At 40.4% G+C, this 25,171-nt stretch overlaps 2 protein-coding genes across 3 annotated transcripts in view; both read left to right on the plus strand.

Moving 5' to 3' along the window:
- Nucleotides 1-15,464, plus strand: part of LOC308313215 (F-box only protein 41-like) — a 55,783-nt gene extending 40,319 nt beyond the window's left edge. The window contains exons 9-14 of one of the 2 annotated variants that reach the window (XM_080760208.1): nt 5,690-5,842; nt 6,501-6,596; nt 6,808-6,926; nt 7,130-7,288; nt 9,251-9,366; nt 10,159-15,464. In XM_080760208.1, the coding sequence (XP_080616334.1) occupies nt 5,690-5,842; nt 6,501-6,596; nt 6,808-6,926; nt 7,130-7,288; nt 9,251-9,366; nt 10,159-10,221 (706 nt within the window). In that variant the 3' untranslated portion in view covers nt 10,222-15,464. Of the gene's footprint in view, nt 1-5,689; nt 5,843-6,500; nt 6,597-6,807; nt 6,927-7,129; nt 7,289-9,250; nt 9,731-10,158 lie in introns of those variants that run through there. The other variant, XM_080760207.1, reaches the window with a different exon arrangement.
- Nucleotides 1-25,171, plus strand: part of rnf24 (ring finger protein 24) — a 355,323-nt gene that overhangs the window by 116,356 nt on the left and 213,796 nt on the right. The gene's annotated exons all lie outside the window — the stretch shown is intronic.

The following is a 25,171-nucleotide window of genomic DNA, read 5'->3' on the forward strand; positions in this document are numbered from 1 at the left end:
TTGCAGCAATACATCCCAACATGAACTAAGCAAACAAGCAATTAACCCTTTTACGCATACATTATGATAACCTGAGTTAAAGAAATTTGTTTTTATTAGTCTTTAAACAACTGAACCAATTTTTAAAGCAGTTTCTGACCTGTATGTGTTGTTGTTGTAATTGTGTTTTTAATTGAAAACAATTGCCACATTTTTAACATATTCTAGTAATAATAACTAATTCACTCTGCAGCAACAGCATCACATTCCAGATACGAGGTTACAGTATTGACAATACTGTAGGCTTTATAGCAAGTGCTATTTATTTCTCTGTACACATATGCCATTTTAGCAAGAAGAAATATGACAGAATGATTGGATAGGCTATGTGTTCACAACTGAAATGAGTCTGATAACCTACTGCAACAGATTTTATTAACTAGTAATTACTTACTGTACTGTTAGTTAATTACTTATTTCAAATAACTCTATGGGGATTGTTTTTGTCTGTGTGGGATGCGGGATGGCTGGTTGAAGTAGTCTGACCTGGCATGAGTCAAACTAATTGGACTCAGGCCTCTTTTAGACGGCGACCATCTCCAGATAAAACGTCAAAGTCCCGTTGCGTTCTCATTTTTATTGACCATTTAGACGAGAACGCACACTTTATGAAAACGCTATAACGTCGCTAGGTGGCAGTAACGGGCTGCCAAATAGACCAGTCACCCACGTACAAGAAGAAGAACCCCTTCACGCAACCCTGCGCAACACGGCTCCGTCTTTTTTGGCAAATCTAGAACTTCCTGTGTTGTTAATTAAATAATTAATTATTAGTATTATTACTACATTACAGTTATTGTAAAGACACACATTATGTTTCTATGTAAAAATAAGTAATTAAATAACACAGAAACATAATGTGTGTCTTATAGCATAATTTAAATGCTTAATTTGTAGTTTTAATGTGCAAATTATATAATACTCTTCTTGAGGGTACTCGAGAGATCATCTTAAATTTGCTAGCTTAGATTTGCCAAAAAAACAGTGCCGCGCAAGACTGCTCTGGGCTGACACGCAGCCCAGAGCATGCAGGCAAAGCGCGCCACGGGATGGTTATATATTTTATAATACATTAGGCTACATAAACGCTGCCGCCTATCACATGCCTTTTTATTTACATCATGGTTTTACATTCACCATCGCTGATGAGCAGCGCTTTGTAGGCGAGGAGGGAGGCTTGTTCAGGAACTCCATTATATCATATATATATCTATGTATGGCTCTGCATTAATGTAATAAACATATGCACTGTGAGCCAACGTGAGCCATGATGTCATAAGTTTTGCGGATTCACCGTTTTGCCTGTTTACACGGAGAAGGGATAAAACGGCGTTCTCAAAGATTCACGTCTAAACGGACACCAGCAAACGATTTTGCCGTTTTCTATGTATGAACACCATCCTCGTATAAAGACCACCACAAGCCCGACACACACCGTCTGCGTCCCCCGCGCGGCGCCGCGCGGCGCGCACAGCCGCCTCCATTATTTTCAATGAACCTAACGCACACCGGCTCCGTCCGCCGCGCGGAGCAGCGCCGCGCCGCGCCGCCCGGCGCGCCGATAGAACATAGTTCTATTTTCCAGGCGGCGCCGCGCAGCAACGCACCGCGCCGCACACGGTCGCAGACGGTGTGTGGTGGGCTTCAGTTAGGCACTGTGAGTCCAATTAGTTTGACTCAGGCCAGGTGAGACTACTTCGATCAACCATCAACTATCACCGTTTTACCACCTGGGCAACAATCAGCTGGGGTGTGGAACACGTGTGTCGAATTTGAAGTCGGTGGTTTTCAAGTTACGTTGATTACAGACGTGCGTACATATACACGTAGGCTACAGAGACTTGGCACATTTATAGATAGATACAGCTCCACTGTTTCTTTCTTTTTTATTCATGGCCAGGCCACTAGCATCATCCTCACTTTAGTCATATTATAGTTGCCCCACTATCCATTAGGCGTTTCTATATCTTCTGCACTAGAGCTCTATATAAATACCCGTAGACTCAATATTACTTGCATAATGTAAATAATGATGCATAAAACATTATTTTGGATACAAACAATGCAGGTTGCTGTCTAGTAACATGAATACATTGATTTATTTCCAAAAATGTTACTGCAGATGAAGCATTTTGTAGTTGAAATAGAGCCAGTGACACATGTAGTCCAATTTAGTGGACAGATGATCAATCGTCATTTCCTCCCAATATAAAATCAATACTTGGAAGCACTATTTTACTATAGTGCTTATTAGATTTTTTTTTACTTGCGAGGGTCTCCTACTTTCGAAGAAATGGATAGATATTCCTGAGCTGATGGGGTTGTTTACATTTCTGTCAGCCATGTTTGTACATAGAAGATGATCTATTGAAGATTCTGACCTTCAAAGTACATCATTTTTGTTTTGATTGTATTGCTGTATTGTTGTATTGTTCTTTCTGCTTTGGCAATGTAAACGTATGTTTTCTCATGCCAATAAAGCCCTTTGAATTGAAAGGGCCTCGGACAAATCTCGGACAAATCCAGAATCTCCAAGAAAGGGGTTATTGTATGTGGGCTCAGTGATCATTTTATGATTTTCTGTACCCGCAAAATACAGAAACTAAAATTTGACTGTCACAAAACAGTCATATCTAGGGACCTCAAAACCTACTCTAGTGAGGCCTTTAACCTAGAACTGGAGAGACTGGATTGGTCCGATGTGCTCAGGAGCTCACTAGTCGAAGAAGCATGGCTTGGCTTTAAAACCAAATTTACAACAGTACTAAACAACATGGCTCCTCTGAGAACCATCAGGGTCAAAACCCGCTCGGAGCCATGGATGAATTCGGACATACTGACTGCAATGAAAGCCAGAGACAACAAATGCTCTGAACTTCTTAAATGCAAGTCCAAGCTAGCTAAGCGCTTCGACAGTGATCTCCAAACCAAACTGTGCATCCTTAAAACCCAATGTAACAAGCTAAGAAACGGTGTAATTGCCATGACCAAATCAGCCAAAAGTAACTTTATCAATGATAAAGCCGAGGAAATCAAAAACAATCCTCGGGAGCTCTGGAAGCTACTAAACAACCAACTAGGCTGTGGTCAGAAACTTAAAACCAGGTTTACTAACATAAACATCAAATCAAATAACACCCTCATCACTGACAAGGTTGATGTAGCCAATCACTTGAACATCTTCTTTACAAACATTGCAACAATGCTGGTTAACAAACTGCCCTCCCACTCTGGGCTTTTTGGTGTAGAGCACATCAAAGGCTTCTACAAAAACCTAGGTGTTTGTAAAGATGATTTTAAAATGACAATGGTAACAACTGAGGAGGTACTTAAGAAACTGAGTGCCCTCCAACCCCACAAGGCCACTGGCCATGACAATATTCCCTCCAAATTTCTCAGAGACTCAGCCATTTCCATAGCTCCAGTCATCACCCACATAGTTAACCTCTCCATCAAACAAGGACAGGTCCCCAGAGATTTTAAACTGGCCAAAGTAACCCCCCTGTACAAAAAAGGGAGCAAATTAGAACCCGGCAACTACCGCCCTATTTCTATTCTAAGCTCCATCTCGAAAGTGATGGAAAAAATAGTCTATGAACAGGTTGAAAAGTATCTTGCCACTAATAAATTGTTGTACGAGTTCCAATCTGGTTTCAGAACATCCCACTCCACTGACACATGCCTTCTCTATTTGAGCGACCACATCAAACACGAGGTGGATGCTGGAAAATACTGCGGCATGGTCATGCTGGACCTCCAAAAGGCTTTTGACACCGTGAACCACTCCATACTGGTTAACAAGCTTAAAGCTATTGGTTTTGATAGCACATCAGTGAGCTGGATGCAATCCTACCTGGAGGGGAGAGAACAGATGGTGGAAGTGAACGGAACACTGTCCCCCCCCCTCCCAGTGAGCTGTGGCGTCCCACAAGGAAGCATACTAGGGCCTTTACTGTTCCTAATATATGTAAACGACATGACTTCAGCTTGTGACTGCAACTTGTTCCTGTTCGCAGACGACTCAGCACTGCTGGTCTCGGACAGGAACAAACTGCAGGTTGAAAAGACCCTCAGCTCTGAACTCGGTAGAATCTGCACCTGGCTCGCTGATAACAAACTATCCTTACACCTGGGAAAAACTGAATCCATTCTCTTCGGATCAAATAGTAATCTCAAAAAGGCAGATGGCTTCTTGGTTAGAGTTGGTGATGATATTATCACACGGAAGGATCAAATTACCTACCTAGGTTCCATCCTGGAGGCCAATCTTTCCGGTGATAAGATGGCCACCAACGTAATCAAAAAAGTCAATCAAAGAACAAGATTCCTCTACAGGATCTCCTCACTGGTCGACAAAAACACCTTGAAGACCTTAACAGGAGCCCTTGTACAAGGTTTCTTTGACTATGCATCCACCTCCTGGTACCACAGCACCTCAAAGGCCCTTAAAACAAGGCTCCAGACCTCCCAAAACAAACTGGTCAGGCTCCTACTTGGCCTCACCCCCCGAACCCACCTCACCCCTGCCCACTTTGACAGGCTGGGATGGCTTAGGGTCGACGACAGAGTACAGCATCTTGCAATGGGTCTGGTCCACAAGATTAGATACACCACCAAGATACCCATGTACCTGTCTAAATACTTCCTTAATGTAAACGAAGTCCACACCCACAACACCAGAGGGAGTGCAACAAACCATGTACAACCCAGATTCGGCACAAACAAGGGACTAAATTCTTTTCGCTCCTATGCGACCAAAATGTGGAACGCCCTACCAACAGTCATTAAGACATGTGAATCCCTTGGCTCCTTCAAAACTGCTCTCAAAGGGCACCTACGGATGGCTGCAATTCGAAACTGGCCTCTGTAAAAGCTGAATTTGTATCTGGATTGTACTATGTTTTTGTATGGACGTGGTGTTGGGTGCCTGCACATATGCACACATGGCATCAACGCATGGTGTTGTGTGCAGGCGCCCTACACTCTGTCTTTGTACTATGGATTGTACTATGTTTTTGTATGGACGTGGTGTTGGGTGCCTGCACATATGCACACATGGCATCAACGCATGGTGTTGTGTGCAGGCGCCCTACACTCTGTCTTTCGTTTTCTTTTCTTTTATCCCCCTGTTCCCCTCACTGTATATATACTTTTTTTCCCTTTTCGCTTCCTATATGATGAATTCCTGTTCTGTTCTTTAACTACATAGAAGTGTCTATTTGTTTGTCTCTAAATGTTTTGATGAATTGAACAATGTGGACCCTGTTGTAAACAAGTGTAAGGCTTAATTGGGTCGTCCACTCACAGTTAACAGTCTTTGTATTGAGTTTGTGCTTGAAATGTACTGTAATTCTGCAAACTGTTAATAAAGATTTCAATCAATCAATCAATGTTGAGAAAATTATGTTACAGTTACAACGGCTGGCCACTGGATGGCAGTGTTGGGGGGGGTGTTCTGGCATCCACATAATCAAACCTTATTCTTACCATAGAAAATGACATTTTAATAACTGTCCACTGTAGTGACCGTTATGCGTGAAAGGGTTAATAGAAGACATCAAATGGCAAACAGGAGGATGATTGTTTTGCTTTCACATCTCTCTCTCTCTCTCTCTCTCTCTCTCTGTCTTTATGTCTCTGTCATCCTCAGTGGGTGCTTGGAGGAGGGTCTGGAGGCTCTGCTGAAGGCTACAGGCAGTAACCTGCTGATCCTGAAGGTGTCCCACTGCCCCAACCTGCTCACTGACCGCTCCCTCTGGCTGGCCAGCTGCTACTGCCGTGCCCTGCAGGCTGTCACGTATAGGTACAACATGACCTGCATCACATGCTGTCTCTCTCTCTCACACACACACACACACACACACACACACACACACACACACACACACACACACACACACACACACACACACACACACACACACACACACACACACACACACACACACACACAGGCTACTCACAGGTCATCATGTCATAATATTAAGTGTTTCTGTGCTTAGATGTAGCTTTGGGACAGTTGATAAAGCTCATAGAGCTTTTCAATACCAGTGGTAACGTTTTACTGCACAGGGTGTGTGCATACTCTTTGTATGCATAACCTCGCAGTTATGTTAGTAACGGACAGTTCTTGTGAAGTCTCTTGGAATCTCCGTTATATGTCCCATCTTCAACTGCGTGTACAAACCAACAACAATTGTTGGTTTGTGTGTGAGGACAACTTGGCATAAATTGTTCAGAACAGTTCCACACAGAGCCTGTCAAACGTTGTGCATTGTGTATTTCCCTCCTGTGAAAGTGTGTGTGTGTGTGTGTGTGTGTGTGTGTGTGAGAGAGAGATCTAGATAGATGATAATAAATTACCATGTTAGATTTTTGTAACATTGCACTCCTCATATCAAAGTATGAATCTTCTGGACATACTGTAAGCTATCTACAGTACGTATGCATGTGTGTTGCAGGAGTGCCACAGACCCAGTTGGCCAGGAGGTGATCTGGGCCCTGGGAGCCGGCTGTAGAGACATCATCTCCCTGCAGGTGGCGCCACTACACCCATGGTAACAGACCACTCCTCTTGGTTGTGCTCTGTATTAAAGGAGAGTTGTTTGTAGTTCTTGAATCTTTGTTGTGTTAATTGTTCTCATTGGGTTGTAGTTCTTTACAGTGTGTTAATTGTTCTCATTGGGTTGTAGTTCTTTACAGTGTGTTCATTGTTCTCATTGGGTTGTAGTTCTTTACAGTGTGTTCATTGTTCTCATTGGTTTTCAGCCAACAACCAGCTCGCTTCAGCAACAGATGCCTACAGACCATTGGAAGATGCTGGCCACACCTCCGTGCCCTGGGTGTGGGTGGGGCTGGGTGTGGCATCCAGGGACTAGCCTCATTGGGTAAGTAGGATGCAAAGGTTATACTGTAGATGTCCTGAGTAGCCGAAACGCATCTCTGATTGTCAATTCTCTTATCCTGTCTGTTTCACCCCGCTTTCTCTTTTCTACTCTCATCTCCTTTCTCTGTGCATCTCTGTGCATCTCTGTGCAACCCACAACGCACGCACGCACGCACGCGCGCGCACACATGCACGCACGCACAGCAAGGAACTGTATGCGTCTGCAGGTGTTGGAGCTGGACCATGTGAGTGAGATCAACCAGGAAGTAGCAGCGGAGGTGTGCAGGGAAGGACTGAAAGGTCTGGAAATGCTGGTGCTCACCTCCACCCCAGTCACCCCCAAGGCTCTGCTCCACTTCAACAGTGAGTCCCTGTTTTAACATGGGTAAACCTAGTGAAACACTACAGTGATGTCATTAATAACATAGCAAACGGAAACAATGGGATAAAAGCACAACATCATGTCAGGAGGATTCGAATGCTTGTGAGTAAAACAGATTTTTGAGCCTGGATTTAAAAGATTCAATGGAGAGCCAGGGCAGATTTAATGGAGAAGGGAATGGTGTTCCGCAGTCTGGGGGCTGCGACAAAGAAGGTGCAATCCCCTCTGATCCTCAATTTGGTCGTCGGGCACATCTAATATGGAGGGCACTTTCCTCTCAGTCCTGGACTATGGGGACATTATTTATAGGTCTGATGCTCCATCTCTTTTAAAGCGCATAGACACAGTCTAGCCTTAAGGTGGACTACTGGAGATAATTATGGTACCCACCACCAGGCCCGGCCCTTCCTACAGGCAGACGAAGCAGCCGCTTCGGGCGCCATGGTACTGGGGAGTGCCTCCCCAGTAGGGCCTCCCTAGTGACTCCCCAGTGAAAAATCCTGCTTGGGGTGCCAGATTGCTCAGGACCGGCCCTGACCACTGTGCATTGTATGTGAACTTAGGTTTATCCTCTCTCTGATTGAGAGGCGGGATAAACACTGGTACCTATTTTTATATAAAGCCGTTGCTGGGATGCTCCCTGCCTATATTTGCTCCATGTTGAAACTGAATGATAGCACCCAGCACTCTGTCAGCGGCCCAACATCCTGGATTGAACTCCAAAATTCTTTAAAACTGAGCTGCCATCATTCGGTCAGTTCAAAGGAATGCTTCAAAACATTTTTAACCGTGATTGCTCCTGTCTCAACTGAGTTATTTTTGATTGTTTGTTTTTGACTGGTTGCTCTGCATAAAGTAATTTACCCTGATTTATAATGTATTGTGTTTTATATGTATATGTATATGTATATTTATATGTATATATATGTATTGTACTATGTATATTTAACCTTGGCTACATTGAAAATGAGGGCTTAATTGCCCTCAATTGTACTTTGAGTATAAGTAAAGGTGATGATGACAATAATAACCCCAAGTCAGTTGACCTGAGGTGCCTAGTGGTGGCGAGGGTATTTTATAAGGCCTGTGATGTACTGTAAGTGGGGTTGCGGGGGCATTAAGAGCTTCCATTAAGAGCTTTATAAAAATGATTATACACCAGGTCGTTTCGAGGAAGCAATCTGATTGGTTGAAATAGCCATCTAGCCGTGCTTAAATGAGCATGATGGAACGCCTAATCAAAACATAAAAATCAGCTGTGCTGAGTCTCGCTGTTCTCCCAGAGCAGAGCCCGTGGGGGCTAGGCTAGTAGTTTTCTTGGGATATTTTGGTCGTAGTGTCTACATCTGTCATTAAAAAAAGTTTTTTTAATCGAAAATCTTAGTTATAATGAAATTGAGTTAACGTGTTTTTTTTAAGGGTAACTGTATTCTAATCTGTCATTAATGACAGTAAAGCACACTCTCTTGTGTAATATATTGCTTAATTCTAAACCGCACTGGCAACCAGTGGAGGGAGGCCAGGACGGGGGTTATATTGTATCTCTTCGTGGTACCGGTCAAGATCCTGGCTGCTGTGTTTTGGACCAATTGGAGACGGCCCGGGATAGAGCAGATTGGAGGATTGACTGATCCCAGTGTAATTGGAATTACAGTAGTCTAAACGGGATTGTCGGGATATCTGTTATGAGGGCATGAATGACGGTTTCTAGATCGTGGACACTGGACAGAGAGGAATGGCTTATTTTTTGCTATGGAGGGGAGGTGAAAGAAGCTTGATTTGACTACTGCATTTCCCTGCTTATCGAATTTAAAATCAGAGTCGAAGAGCACCCAGGTCTTTTTTGAGTGGAGCTTGACTAGGCAGGACAGGTTGCCTAGATCGCTCTGGATCTGTGTGATTGAATCAGTTGGGCCTAAATGAATCTTTCTACTTTCCCGCAGGTGTGTGCCGTAATCTGAAATCCATAGTGGTTCAAATTGGTGTAGAGGACTATTTTGAGGACCCCAACAGTCCCGAGGCCAGAAAACTATTTGACGAGATGGTGAACAAGCTACAGGTATTGTCTCACTATCTCCTACTACACCTAGGACCACGAAGGCTGCCTCATTGTGTTTTTCAGGGGCATTTGCCCCTCCAACGTACATATGGCTTTTGAAATTACGTCAGGCTGGCAGCCACAGTAGGCGCCCTTCACTTCACACAAGTGTGATTTTTACATTGGCAACTCATTCCACAATACTACGTAGTTGACTAATCAGTAGAGATGAGGATGATCCATGATTTATGAGTAAGGTACAGCAGGCTTTTCTGTAGCTATTGCAATTACTCATAGTAGCTGGCAAGCCTGCTCTCTTTAGTTTGGTTTTTTATAGCCGAGTGTAAAGAGAGAGGAAGCAGAGAATAAGGGCAAACTCCGTCTTTTAAAGTGAACGCGTATGCTGGCACTGGGAACTGGGTGTTAAACCAAATACATTTTAAAATTTGCCTAGCAAAACTGTTACTGAATGCAATTTGTACAATTATTTGAATAATAATGACTTACTTGATGAGGTAATACTTGTAACTCTTTGACTTTCTTAAGGCGGGTTATTAATTCATAACATCAGATTCAGAAATCAGAGAAAGGGGGTACTACTGTATGCAAAAAAGTTTGAGAACCACTGCTACTGTAAATGCAACCCAGGTGTCCGGCCGGAATGGAATCGTGTTGTGTTGGACACAAAGGGCCCTATATCCCTGCACAAACCCTCTACTCTGCTTTTCTCAAACTTTCTTTTTTCCTGCCTTGACAAATGTTACCTAAAATGAGGCCTATGTTCTGATTTCTCTCCCATACGTTTTATTTCAGGCTCTGAGGAAGAGACCGGGTTTCTCAAAAATTCTCCACGTGAAAGCTGACATTCTCTGCTAACATCCTCTGCACGGCTAAACTGTCTTCTTGGCTTCAGCCACTCTCAACTGACTCTGTTACTCTAACTCCAGGATGTATGATTGCATCTGAAGCACTAACAGATCAAATAACAGAGGATCACAGACGCTATAATGAACTGGGAAGCTAACCTGGAAGCAAACTAGAAAGCTAAATGAGAAGCTAAACCAGAAGCGAACTGGCGAGGTCGCTGGGAAGCTGTCCAACCAGCTCAGGCTAAAGCCACATAATCTCTGACTATAACACAAACCTGGGGAAAACATGCTTGTTACAATTCCAGCTAGGGGAATCCAGATCACCTCCCCTGGTGTACACCTCCCATGTACAGTATAAGCCAGACAGAGCCGCTCCGAGGCAACAAAACAAGGTAACTTAATAAAACCTTTATCCTTGGTTTTCTTTTGGTTATTCTACAGCACCAAGCTGTTAGGCCAAGTGGGCCGTGACATAATGGAGCCAGACCCCTGCCTATAAACACAAACTGGTGAAAGTGCAAAAAAACAAAGACAAACTAAAAACAACAATTATTTTGTTTCTTTTTTCACAGAGAATGTTATACTTTCAAGAATCTCAAGCTAGGATTCCTATATTTAGAGGCTGTGTGTGTCTATGTACCTACATGCATGCATGTCTCTTTGTGTGCGTGTGTACATTGGAAACAAATGGCCACTGTCACCATTCTCACTCAGCTCCCCCCTGCCCCAACGCTATCTTGGAATCATTGTCGTCATCTCTGTGGACAATTCAGCAATGGCAGAATCACCATGTTGTTTCTACAGAGAACTCAACATGTAGCTCCCAGCAGTGACAAAAAGAAGAGGATGACTGCTTTTTGAAAAGAAAGAAAGAAAAGAAAAGAAATGTAAAAGATAACATAAAACTTCACTCACACGAGTTAGTCTACATACGCTATGGCCGGGTTGTCATGGCAACTCCACATTTGAAAACCTTTGTATCAGCATAGTCTGCTTTCCAACTCAACTGAATATTTTCTTGTTTTGTTATTCCGATTACCCGTATCACCTCTGGACTTGACATTACCCCTTTTTTGCACTCGTAGGTTATGCAGTAGAATCAGTTAATTTAACATGGTTAAATTGACACATTGATTTGAATGTGTAATATCTCCAGAGTAGTATTTTGAGCGCCAGACTAGAATGCAGAATCAAATTGCTGTTGTCTAAACAAGGCTGCAGTTTCATTCGTAATGCCTTTCTCTCCTAGCTCTTCTACCATTCGTAAGGATTGGAGCTTTGGGTTTTGTGTCATCTCATGCTGTCAGGTCATTTCTCTGGCATGCCACAGAATGGGGAATACGTGCAATGTGGCTGTTTGTCCAACAGGCCAGTGTTTCTCAAAGTGGGGTCTGGGGAACGCCAGGGGTCCTCGAGGGACTTCCAGGGGTCCCCAGGAACATTTGTTGATAGCATCAATATTAGTTTTAACCCTGTAATACATTGTCTATTTTAAAATAGCCAATGTACAAGCTCATGTCGTGAGCTTGTAGATGTAGATGTAGAATGTGAAAAGTTACAAATATTTTTGAAACAATCCAAATGTATGGAGGTGCCTGGGCACAAATTACTTTCCGATGTGGGTCTGCAGCCAAGTACATTTGGGGGTCCTTGACATGAAAAAGTTTGAGAACCACTGCAATAGGCAACTAACTCCCACTTAAATGCACAATTGATGTACATCCGTGTAAGGGCGCATTGCTAGTAACAAAAAGAACAGGGTTGTCCTCACTATAGTTTGAGAACATGGTGAATATTGCTCCATTTATATTCATGCATCACATGGTGAAACCATTTATATTAACAGTGTTATGCCAGTTATGGGAGCTTCATATATTTTAGCATCTCTAACTGTTACCATTAAAGGGCTTCCCATGGTCAAGTCCCTCTCCATTTCTCACTAAACTATTCTCAGTCAGCATTCTATGGTGCCATCTGCTGATTCAATAAGGGAACTACACACTTGAATGTTTTGCAGGAGTTATCTTTGTACTGCATACGCATATGCAGAAACATTATGTTCAGGACCATAGAATCACATGTATTCAAGCTGTGTTACAATACTATATCTTACTATGGTTCTAACTGACATTATTCTTTTGGGTTTTAGAGATTACTGGGCAGCAAAGCTCATAATGGTACAGAAACAGAATGCAACAACAATAATACTAATAGCAGTCAACAACAATAATAATAGCAGTCAAGTTAGTCAAGTTCTAAGTTGTTAGAGACATCTCCACAGAACTGTTATGTTTGCATTTGAAAGATGCTCCTGAACATTTCTGAAGTACTATTCATCAGGAACCTATTTTGACAAGCTACGGCTCCAAAATACGTCATTCCTTATTTTCCTAAACTTAAGGTCCTTGCAGACTGGACGGGTTTTTCGGAAAACCGGTGGAAAAACGCTGCTGGTTTCTGTACCTACCTAAGGAGTCTTAAGACAATACCCTGCAATGTCAAAGAGCAGAAACTGCACAGTGAGAGATAGAAATAAGCGCAAAGTGTATTCTCTGCTATGATGTCCCACTGAAATGTTTTGTTTTGGTACCAAAGTTATCATTAAGGGGCACGTATGTTTTTTTTATTATTATTTATCATAATGCTATTATTAATCTTCATTTGAAACATAAAGGGCAGCAAAGTCTCCTAGATGACCGATTCTAAGATAGTGGACCATGATATTTGTAGAATGGTCTACTTTCAATGTTCTAAGTTAGATGATGAAAAGCTTATATACCGTTACTTATTTTAGTTTATATGAAAGTCGTGCAATTGAAAATTAATTATTTTCAGCAAGCGAAACGGTCATATGACAAGGTAAAAAATGATGCTTCATGCTGTTCTCTGGGTCTCTACCACAGTTGATATGTTTATGAGGAGTTATGTAGTTTGCTTATTGTGCTGATATGTGTGTTCATAATGTGACACATTGTGTAGTTGTGCAGGTCTCCATTTTCTCTTCATGTTTTTCCTAGTTCAGTATATTGTGACAAGCTACTGTTACTGAAACATTGTATGCTTCAACCGGGCTTCAAGGTTCTTTTCTTTTATATTCTTTTGATTTAGATTTTTTTTTACTTTTGCTTACACAGAAGAGAAAAGACAATGCACTTGTCGATTTTTGAGTTTCAGACAATCCTGTCTTCGCTAAGACTTAAAATACTGTACATAGGTTGTTGGTAAAAAGAACAATAAAAAAAATGACATTTGATGTTCTATAATAATAAGGTTGTCAATAATGGGAATACTCTGATGGACGAAGTGGACAATTATAGGTCAGCTCATTCTGTAAATGTCTTCTCTCCAAAGCTGAACAAAAGACTAAACATAGAGAATTATATTATGTACCTGTAGTGTTTGAAAATTGCAGTTCTGTACTATAGACTTTATATTCAATGTGCATCAGAGTCATATAGAGATGGAAAAAATATTTAAGAAGAGGATAAAGATGAATTAATTAAACTATTTATTTATATAAAAAGAGAGCAATGTCTAATGATGTTGGCATGTTTGTGTTTAAGCATCAATCATTAGTTGCCTTCTTAAATGTATGTTCTGCTATTGTGGCGAGGAATCTATTTAGATGTTTTAAGAGCTTTGATTGCTTGCAGGTAAATGCTATTTATTTTTTATTTCTATCAATTCTGTTGTTGCACTACTAGTGAGAGAAAAAAATACAGATGTTTATTATTAGAGTGTTGTTTTAAATGTTCCCAGTATTTGACATAATAGCCTATAATGCACTTTTTTCTAGAGCGCTTTTACCAGCCCATTTGGCATCAGTTTTGTCTTAAACAATCATCCGTTTCTACCAATACGACACCCATATCCATAGATTCTGTTGTAGGCTGTGGGTAACCATATCATGGTCTTGAGACTCATGACATGGACAGGATATGTGGAATGATCACCAGTGAAGCACCATGACTTAACAGACTTTGATGTACAGTTGATGTAGACTTGGTCTTTGGCAAGATTTATTTCCATTTCTCCTTTTGCATTCTCTCTTTGACCCTTTATTCTCTCTCTCTGTCATCTGTCTTCAGTTGTTGAAGATGGTTGGACCTAAGTTGACCAAATCCAAATGTGTTTCATAGCTAATGACTGTATAGGCTTTAGGCTATAGGTTATAGGCTATAGGCTTTAGGCTATAGGCTATAGGCTTTAGGCTATAGGCTAATGACTGTATAGGCTTTCAAATGGATTTATTTGTTGACTTACGATCGCTGAGTAGGAACAAGTTGTTTGTTATTTGCTTTTGTTTACTTGATTTCAAACTCCTCACTAATAGCACAATATTATGCTTAACTATTAAATAGGACCTGCTGAAGATTCATACCATTTACTTTATGAAAAGACAAAGTTGCCAATTATTATGCCAAAATAATGTGTGGCTTACTTCAGCATTCACTAACCATCTCAACTGTCTTTATTATTTAATACTGAAAAGTATTTATTATGTTGTTTTTTTTACATCTGAAACATAGCTTCCTTGTGGGCACATTCCATTTACTATTATGTTTTCATTTTATTGATCTGTCTTTGGCACTGTAACACTATGTCATACTGTGTGTTTTGAGAGGGAAAAAGCTTTTTTCTAAGACCAGCATCATCCCAAGGTTTTAGTTAAAGGGACCCTTTTTGCAAAAAAATATATGTTAATGACGTTTAGAAGCTTTAGAACACACTCCTGTGGGTCTTTATGTGTGTAATATGTGGTTTTAGATATTTTAGATTGTAGCAGTGAGCCTGTTGTCTCTGATGTCATGGACACTGGGCTCACTTCCTTCCTGGACTACATGTTGTCTCATGCAGTAAGACAGCTCTCCCCCCTATCCACAAGGAGAAGCAGTGCACCAAAGAATTATGGGAATTGTAGTCCAGGAAGGTAGTGAGACCAGTGTCCATGACATCAGAGACAACAGGCTCACTGCTACAATCTAAAATATCTAAAACCACATATTACACACATAAATACCCCCAGAAAAGTGATCTAAAGCTTCTAAACGTCATTAACATATATTTTTTTGCAAAAAGGGTGAAGTGTCCCTTTAATACAGTGTGCGTGCATCAGTCTTAATGCCATTTATTACATACCTCTCATGTATATATTCACTGTCTGATTGAATGATTGTACTAATTTGCCCATTTGTCTGAATAATATTATACACATTACCTCAACACTTATCTGGGCAACTAAGTGTGCACCCCCTTTTATTTATATATATATATATATATATATATATATATATATATATATATATATATATATATATATATATATATATATATGTATATGTATGTACAGTATGTATGTATATATATATATGTGACAGATAGGCAGATTTTAATTTGTGTTGCTACTCAGACAAAGGGAGGTTTTGATGCTGGAAATGTAGTCCTCCAGTTGAGAATGCATTACTCAGAACACTGTAATAGAAAAGGTTTATTATTACCCATTTCCACTCATGACATCAATAAAATGGCTTACTTCAGTGTCCAGTGGTTTCTGGTGTCCTTTGTCAGATCGATGAAACATTATTAATAATTTTAAAACTCACATAAATATTTTTTTCCTTTGCCGCTGGCATAGAGGTCTGGGCACCTTTAACTGCAGCTTAACAGTGTGTTGTGGGTTCGATTTGTCGTGACAAATCATGACAACAAACACAATATTTTTGGACCAAACAAATAATTACAAAGAAGAAAAACACCCAAAAAAGTGTTTAGCCGTTTCTTAGCCTTCTTTCTAATTATTTGTTCAGCCTGAAAAAAGTAAAATTTACAAAATTTACAAAATTGCGGAAATTGCGGAAATTGGTAATTGCAAAATTGCAAATTACCATTTCCGCAATTTCAATTTCCGCAATTTCTACAATTACCATTTCTTACTCTTTTTTTTTTTTTTTCATGAAAAAGGTCATAGCTGGGTAATCTATTTTCAGGCAAATTGTGTTTATTGTATTTTATTTTACTCAGCCATAACAATTTATTTTCTGTTAACCAACTTGCTGGCTGGCAGGCAGGCAGACAGCTACTCATAGACAGGCAGACAGACAGACAGCTACTCATGGAGAATTGGACAGGCAGGCAGTCAGACAGCTACTCATAGACAGGCAGACAGACAGCTACTCATTGAGAATTGGACAGGCAGGCAGACAGCTACTCATGGACAATTGGACAGGCAGGAAGGCAGACAGCTACTCATAGACAGACAGACAGCTACTCATGGACAATTGGACAGGCAGGAAGGCAGACAGCTACTCATAGACAGACAGACAGCTACTCATAGACAATTGGGCAGGCAGGCAGACAGCTACTCATAGACAGACAGACAGCTACTCATGGACAATTGGACAGGCAGGAAGGCAGACAGCTACTCATAGACAGGCAGACAGACAGCTACTCATGGACAATTAGGCAGGCAGGCAGACAGCTACTCATAGACAGGCAGACAGACAGCTACTCATGGACAATTAGGCAGGCAGGCAGACAGCTACTCAGACAGGCAGACAGACAGCTACTCATGGACAATTGGACAGGCAGGCAGGCAGACAGACAGCTACTCATAGACAGGCAGGCAGACAGCTACTCATAGACAGGCAGACAGTAAGACAGCTACTCATTGACAGACAGACAAATAACTACTCATGGACAGACAGACAGACAGACAGGCAGGCAGGCAGGCAGGCAAAGAGCTACTCATGTTATGTTATTATGTTATTATAACAGCTACTCATGTTATGTGCAATAATTTGTGCAGTTATGGAAACAGCTCTTTGTGTTTATGCAAGAAAATGTAACACATTTATTTATTTACATATTGTGTGCATGCACATTGTACTTTGATACATTTTGCGAAAATAAAGCAATTGAAAGAGAGAAGTTATCAAGTATCATTAATGTCGTAATTTTATCTACTGGCCCCTGGCCCCTTGCCATTTTTGTAATGTGGCCCACAGGTAAATCTATTTGAGTATCCCTGGGTTAGAGTATTAAAAGAAACACAAAGATGGCTATGTGAAATAATTGCATTTTATCCTGAACTAGCCTGACACGGGGAAGATTTTATCACTGCATTCACACTACAGGACAGAGTTCCAGGTGGTTCCCCCAGTTCTTGACCAAAGAACAGCACGAGCCATCAAGTCCAATCAGTCATAAACGCTTCTACTTAAACCCAGAGGTCTAGACCAAAGGCAGCTGGGAATTGCCTTCCCAGCAGTGCCAGTTTCAGGGATGTTATGGTAGTTAGAATATCATAATTATACTGAGTCTAATATAGCAACTCATAATGTAATAACAGTTCATAATGTGATAACCTAAATGTAGTAAAGGCCCATATAATGTAGGCTAATAAGGTCACAATGTAATACATCATGAGAGCATAACATAATAATGGATTTTTGCATAATGTAATCATGTAATAATGTGTTACATGTAGCCGCTCAATTCACAGTTAATAATGTAATTACGGGTCATATTGTTGAGAAAAGTTTTACATCGTATCAGTATCATGTCAGTATCACAGGCAGTATCATTACTGCCCGGAACTGGGCCTTGATGATCAGGCTTTCAACACTGGGTAGACCACACTTCTAAAGGACCTCAAGATTTGACACCTTGTCCTACCACACTTGATGAGCTTATAGGTTATTAGTTCATAATGAATCGTTATTGTTGAGTTAAAACTCATAAATGGAGCATGGATCTTCTACAAGACACCTCAGACAACTTCTACAGTCTCAACAACTACATCTCCCAGAGTGCATCAGCTGCTAGATGGCTGCTGGTGCTCATTTGCCTGATTGAACACCTGTTAAAGGCTGATGGTGGTGACACTCAAACAAATATCAAACAAGATGGCGGAATAAACAAACCTATAAAGGCTGATACAGACAGCCACAGACACACACGTCCTTGTGTTTATTAATATAAGCCTTTATAACCAACCAAAGGGTGAAATAATGCACGTGCGTGCATGCGTGAGTGCATGAGTGCTCTGTGTGTGTGTGTGTGTGTGTGTGTGTGTGGTGCACACAGCAGTTACATCAACAGTGGTGGACACAAATCACTCTGACTAACGGACCAATGACGGACGGACTAGTTGAACAGGTGACCGGATCCAGTGGGCGGGGCTTTGGATTTAAATAGGAGCGGCCATGTTTTTTCCCAGCATGCTGTTTGGTTTGGGATCCACTTCATGCTGTCTGTGAGCAGAGCTGTTTGTTCCAAGGTAAGAAGCGTTTTTTTGAGAAACACGGTTTTATCCTTGAGCACTGTTGTTGTTTAGACATTAAGATGATTTATAGGACTGTTTATTGTTTAAACAGAGTATTTATAAGACTGTTGTTTATTGTGACACTAAATGGACAACAATGTCAGCAATGTTTGTCCTTTTATAGGACTCGTTCTTTGGCCTTGGGCCTCGATCACACAAAAAAAACATTTGTCTTGTCTGTTTAATGGCCGCCCCAATGCATTTCCAATGGGAGGCACATGCTTTGACCAAACATTTGTGTTTGATTTTGGGGGGCAATCAAACACATGCAGGCAGAGCCCAGAACATATGCTTATGTGTGACTGAGGCCTTGGGCCTTGATCGCAACAAAAGCATTGTCTTGTCTGTGAAAATGGCTGATCTACAAGCTCACAATGCATTGTGAATGTGATGTGACACATTGTGAGCTTTTAGATCTGCTATTTTCAAAAGGTTTTTTTCTGTTCAAAATGACCAAGTATGCAGATTGTCCCATTTGAAATGTTTAAGTACATTTTGATGCCAAAACCTTTTAACTTTGACTCAAGTTATATAATGTAGATTTTGAAGTTTAGATTTTTTTTACCAATATCTTAAAGGGACAATTCACTTTAAAAAACTAACTTTTTGTCATTGTATTATCTACTCGGGTTTATGTGAACACTACAGACAGTTTTTAAGTTAAAATGCTAAAAAGCTAAAATGAATATTTAAATACTGAATCAAGCAACTTAAAAGCTGTCTGCAGTGTTCACATAAGCCTGAGTAGACGATAAAGTGAAATATTATATGAATTTTACAATGTATGAAATCTGGATAAAGAGTAATGTTGTTTTTATTTATGTCTTGCAGGTTAATCATGTGACCTTGGTGTCATGTGTGACCTTGGATGGGGTCATCAGGAGATGGCTGGTATTGATAATAGAGTGTCTACTCGGCTGAGCTGAAACGTATAACGGTGTCAACGAACGCTCCCTGAGATTACGAGGCGTACGGTGCTCGGGACGTATTGTGCCATACAACCTACGCGGCTCTATTAATACCGGCTATCTTCAACTGAGCGACGGAAGCCCCCCCATGGTATGTACCTGGATTACATGTGGCTGTAGTAGAAACAAGGGCAGTGTCACCATTACATGTCAAGTTGACCATTCATTGTCATACATATGATTTTACATATGTTTGGGTGAAAAACCTTACTGAGGTTTTTATGTGTTTTTAGTATTTCAATGTGTCCATGATTTCATGGACACTTCCTACCCAGACTACAATTCCCATAATGCTTTGGTGCACTGCTCCTTGTGCATAGGGGAGGGCTGTCTTACTGAGACAACATGTAGTCTAGGGAGGAAGTGAGCCCATTGTCCATGACATCATGGAGCCCATGGACACTTTTGAAATACTACATATATAAAAACGACGATTACCCACATAAAAAACCCAGGAAAGTGTTTCTTGTCTCCCAAACATCATTAAAATAAGCTCTGGTTGCAAAAGGGGTGAAGTCGCCGTTTAATGGGTTGAATCATTAAAGCTGCTATAAGCAATATGTCAAATGTAATTACTTTAAAAAAAAATGGTATTCAGACTGCCAGCAATGGGTAAAACAATATTGTCTCTGACACATCTTGGGGCCACAATCTGCATTCAAAGATGTTCCTAGCTTTGTCATTGGTCGATTTGCCTGTCTACTTCCTGATTGGTCAGTCATTTTGACCGGGTTCTTTTTTTTTCTCTGACCTATGACAAAGCTTCTAGGAATATCTTTGACTGCAGATTGTGGCCCCTAGATGTATCGCAGAGACTAAATCATGTGTGTTTTACTCATTGCTGAATGAAATAAAAATCATTAAAATTGACATTATTGCTTATAGGAGCTTTAATCACAATTTGTGACAATAATAAAGTAAGATATTGGTGACACAGCTTTCAGTGACTGTTATGACTTACAAAATGTCATCCTGTAGGCCGACAACTAAATAGATATATTTTTTTCTTGTCATTTCAGAACGTGAAGCTGACAAGGCGACGTCGGTATTGAAGGTACAGTGCTGTTGCCACTCCTGGGTGCTGTTGGCAGTGAAGGTTAGTAATGAACCTTTTGATTCCTGATGCTTGTGTAAGTGGGCTACATGCTACATGCTACCATACCATAGGTTGTCATTCGCACCGTGTATCGTTTCACGTAATCTGTGTATAATGCCACTCTACATCACATGCTGCAATGTGATTTATGTATTGTTTAACATCATTTACGGGTAAAGCTGTCGCGTCACGTCACATCACATTATGTATGTTCTGTTGTAGTCTTTCTGTGCTGTTTTCTGTGTCGAGTTATTAGAATTTCTATTTCCTTTCTCTTTTAATAAATAAAAGTATAAATATTTTTCTCCTTGCCCATTGCCTTAGTTCTTCACTAGTGGACTGTGTGTACAAAATGTGATTTGGCGTCATGCGACTTATTTCCGGTATCATTATGGTAGCATGTAGCCTGCTTAACACTGTTTACAGCCTTCTATGCTGTAGATCTGTCCAAACTAACAGGAAGAAAATTATGGCAGATTTTCTTCGTTGGTTAGTTTGTTTTGTTTAGTGCTGATATTGAAGGTAAGTGGGCGTAGTTTATTATCTTTTGATGTCGGGCAGAAACCTTGTATCTCCATAGTTCAACCTTTTGTAAATTAATTTCCTTACTTGGTCATGCTACAGTGTCACACACTAAAGTAGCAAATAGCTGATCTACAAGCTCACGATGCAAAGATCATCCATTATTGAATATAACCTATTAGTATCGAACATGCACGGTTTCTACCCCGACCTTTCATCTTCTCTTCTATTCTTTGCTTTAATAAAGTTATTGTTTTTTCTGGTCAGAGTTTTTAATCGCATTTTGCTTTATTTTTCATAAGTCATTTCTTTCTTTCCTATCTATCACTAGTTCTTCACTAGTGTATGTGGTGCGTGTGTCGGGTCGTGTCTCTCATACAGTTTCTAATCATTTGATTGGAGCTGTATCGTTTCACGTCATTTGCGTTGTGTCATTTGCTGGTAAAGCGCCATCACGTCAGTTCACATCAGATATGAACACAGGCCGGTATGTGATGTGCATTTATGTGATATTTTTATGTGATTATTTCACAAATTGCGGATAGCTCGTTGCACGCCATGCACTCTGTTCATTGCTCTTGTGTTCTAATGTCATCCTCAGTGTTGTATGTATGTTGTGTTCTCATGTTCATAGTGTTGCTGTATTGCTGACAAATACTGGGGTCCAAAGAATGCTTCTGCCATTGCATAATTTGCACCTCGTATAATTTGTCAATCGTCCACAAATGGCATAAATTGTAATGTATATTTAAATGTGGGCAATTCTTTTGAAAACATGTAGATTTTAAAATAGAAATGTGGGACAACTGGCTAGAAAGACTGGCCACAAACCTAAGGCCAACTGCTTGGGCGGAGACCAAGAATCTTTTTGTTTTGTTCATGTTCATAAAGCGCTCCAAGTGCTTTAAGTGAGAAGTCCAGCAGCAAACCTCTAGGTCATAAGAGCATTGTTTGTGCTATATTATCAGATCCAATTTGTGAGTATAAAGCTTCATCTAAGCCCACATCACATATGAACACAGGCCCGGTATGTGATGTGTGTTTATATGTCTCGTATCATTTCACATTGGTGAGTAAGGCTTCATCACGTCATCCCCACATCACATGATGAATTTAGGGTTAGGGCTAGGGTTAGGTATGTGATGTGGATTGATGTGATGTATGTCTTTTATAATGTGCGAGTGAAGCTTCATCGTGTCAGTTCACATCACATTATGTGGTGTGTATTGATGTGATTTATTTATGCTGCCATTTGCAGCTAAAACTTAATTCATGCCGGTCAGTAGGCGAGGCATTGACGATGGGCCTATGACCCAAAGGTTTTCTGCTGCACTTTTCACTTTTAGCACTTTGCAGCTCTTTATGAGCATGGAAAAATAAAATATTTTCTTAGTTTATGTCTGAGGAGTTTTCCTTAGTCTTCTTCTCGATTTCAATTGTAAGACATAATCATGGCTATCATTTATAGTCCATTATGATTCAAATTATTATGAATGTGATTGCTTTTGGACCTGTAAATTACAACAAAACAAACTAAGGCACTGGTGTGGTACTACTGGTTTACCAGAATGGGGTTCAACTCCCTGCGGTGCCCTCAATTTGTTGTATTTACATGGTTCATTTTCTGCTCATTGTTGCCTTTTCAGAGATGATAACCCCCAGGTTCTTTACTGCGTTTGTACTCTCTACATTTGGGTTACAAGTCTATTTAGGGACAAGCCCGAAGGTACTCTTGGTTTTCTCTTCTCCTTCCACCAAAAATGGCAGTCCACGGTCACACTCGGCAGTCAGTTGGGGGTTGGGGGTCCATATTAGAAGTCCATGGAACTTTTTTTCAAATCCTCGTTTTTCAGTATGCCGTTTTTCATTTTGGAGGATTTGAAAAAATAGACTAATCATTCCAAGATCATGGACTATAGCCCATGGTCTCGGAATGATTTTCGTTCCATAGTGAGGCGGCATAGCTAACCTATCGTTCATTTTATGACGTAAGCGCCAAATTTGGCAGAAGTTTTGACAGATATATTGGTAACGAAACTGGATATTGGGCCATCCCAAATTCTTATTCTGGTGGGTGTGGCAGCCATTTTTCAAAATGGCCGCCAGCGGTTTTGTCAAATCTTCCTAAACGTCCCTCTAGCAGCTACAATATTTGCTGTAGAAGACTGAAATGTTGCATGAAGGTCATGTGCTTTCAGACCAATTGGCTAAAAGGGGTGGGGGAGATGCAATGGGAGTGGCCTATCATAAAATGTGCATAACTTCGAAGTAGACATACAAATTTTGTTTTCATTATTACATTGTTTTTCAAAAATGATGAAAAACGGCGCGCTATAGTATGCCGTACAATATAGGCTATAGCCCATGGTCCAAAATGATGAGAAACGAGGATAACTTTTTTTTCCAAAATTTCAAAAAACATGGGCTATAACCCATCGTTTTTGTAATTTCCTCATTTTTTTCAAATTTTCAAAAATGATGAAAAACGGCGCGCTATAGTATGCCGTACGATATGGGCTATAGCCCATGGTCCAAAATGATGAGAAACGAGGATAACTTTTTTTTCCAAAATTTCAAAAAACATGGGCTATAACCCATCGTTTTTGTCATTTCGTCATTTTTTTCAAATCTTCAAAAATTATGAAAAACGGCGCGCTATAGTATGCCGTACGATATGGGCTATAGCCCACGGTCCAAAATGATGAGAAACGAGGCTAACTTTTTTTTTCAAATTTTCAAAAAACATGGGCTATAACCCATCGTTTTTGTCATTTCGTAATTTTTTTCAAATCTTCAAAAATGATGAAAAACGGCGCGCTATAGTATGCCGTACGATATGGGCTATAGCCCACGGTCCAAAATGATGAGAAACGAGGCTAACTTTATTTTTCAAAATTTCAAAAAACATGGGCTATAACCCATCGTTTTTGTCATTTCGTCATTTTTTTCAAATCCTCAAAAATGATGAAAAACGGCGCGCTATAGTATGCCGTACGATATGGGCTATAGCCCACGGTCCAAAATGATGAGAAACGAGGCTAACTTTTTTTTCCAAAATTTCAAAAAACATGGGCTATAACCCATCGTTTTTGTCATTTCGTCATTTTTTTCAAATCCTCAAAAATGATGAAAAACTGCGCGCTATAGTATGCCGTACGATATGGGCTATAGCCCACGGTCCAAAATGATGAGAAACGAAGCTAACTTTTTTTTCAAATTTTCAAAAAACATGGGATATAACCCATCGTTTTTGTCATTTCGTCATTTTTTTCAAATCCTCAAAAATGATGAAAAACTGCGCGCTATAGTATGCCGTACGATATGGGCTATAGCCCACGGTCCAAAATGATGAGAAACGAGGCTAACTTTTTTTTTCAAAATTTCAAAAAACATGGGCTATAACCCATCGTTTTTGTCATTTCGTCATTTTTTTCAAATCCTCAAAAATGATGAAAAACGGCGCGCTATAGTATGCCGTACGATATGGGCTATAGCCCACGGTCCAAAATGATGAGAAACGAGGCTAACTTTTTTTTCCAAAATTTCAAAAAACATGGGCTATAACCCATCGTTTTTGTCATTTCGTCATTATTTTCAAATCCTCAAAAATGATGAAAAACTGCGCGCTATAGTATGCCGTACGATATGGGCTATAGCCCACGGTCCAAAATGATGAGAAACGAGGCTAACTTTTTTTTTCAAAATTTCAAAAAACATGGGCTATAACCCATCGTTTTTGTCATTTCGTCATTTTTTTCAAATCCTCAAAAATGATGAAAAACGGCGCGCTATAGTATGCCGTACGATATGGGCTATAGCCCACGGTCCAAAATGATGAGAAACGAAGCTAACTTTTTTTTCAAAATTTCAAAAAACATGGGCTATAACCCATCGTTTTTGTCATTTCGTCATTTTTTTCAAATCCTCAAAAATGATGAAAAACTGCGCGCTATAGTATGCCGTACGATATGGGCTATAGCCCACGGTCCAAAATGATGAGAAACGAGGCTAACTTTTTTTTTCAAAATTTCAAAAAACATGGGCTATA

This window comes from Protomyctophum bolini (assembly GCF_963924005.1).
Source record: "Protomyctophum bolini genome assembly, chromosome: 3".
NCBI classification, from domain to species: domain Eukaryota; kingdom Metazoa; phylum Chordata; class Actinopteri; order Myctophiformes; family Myctophidae; genus Protomyctophum; species Protomyctophum bolini.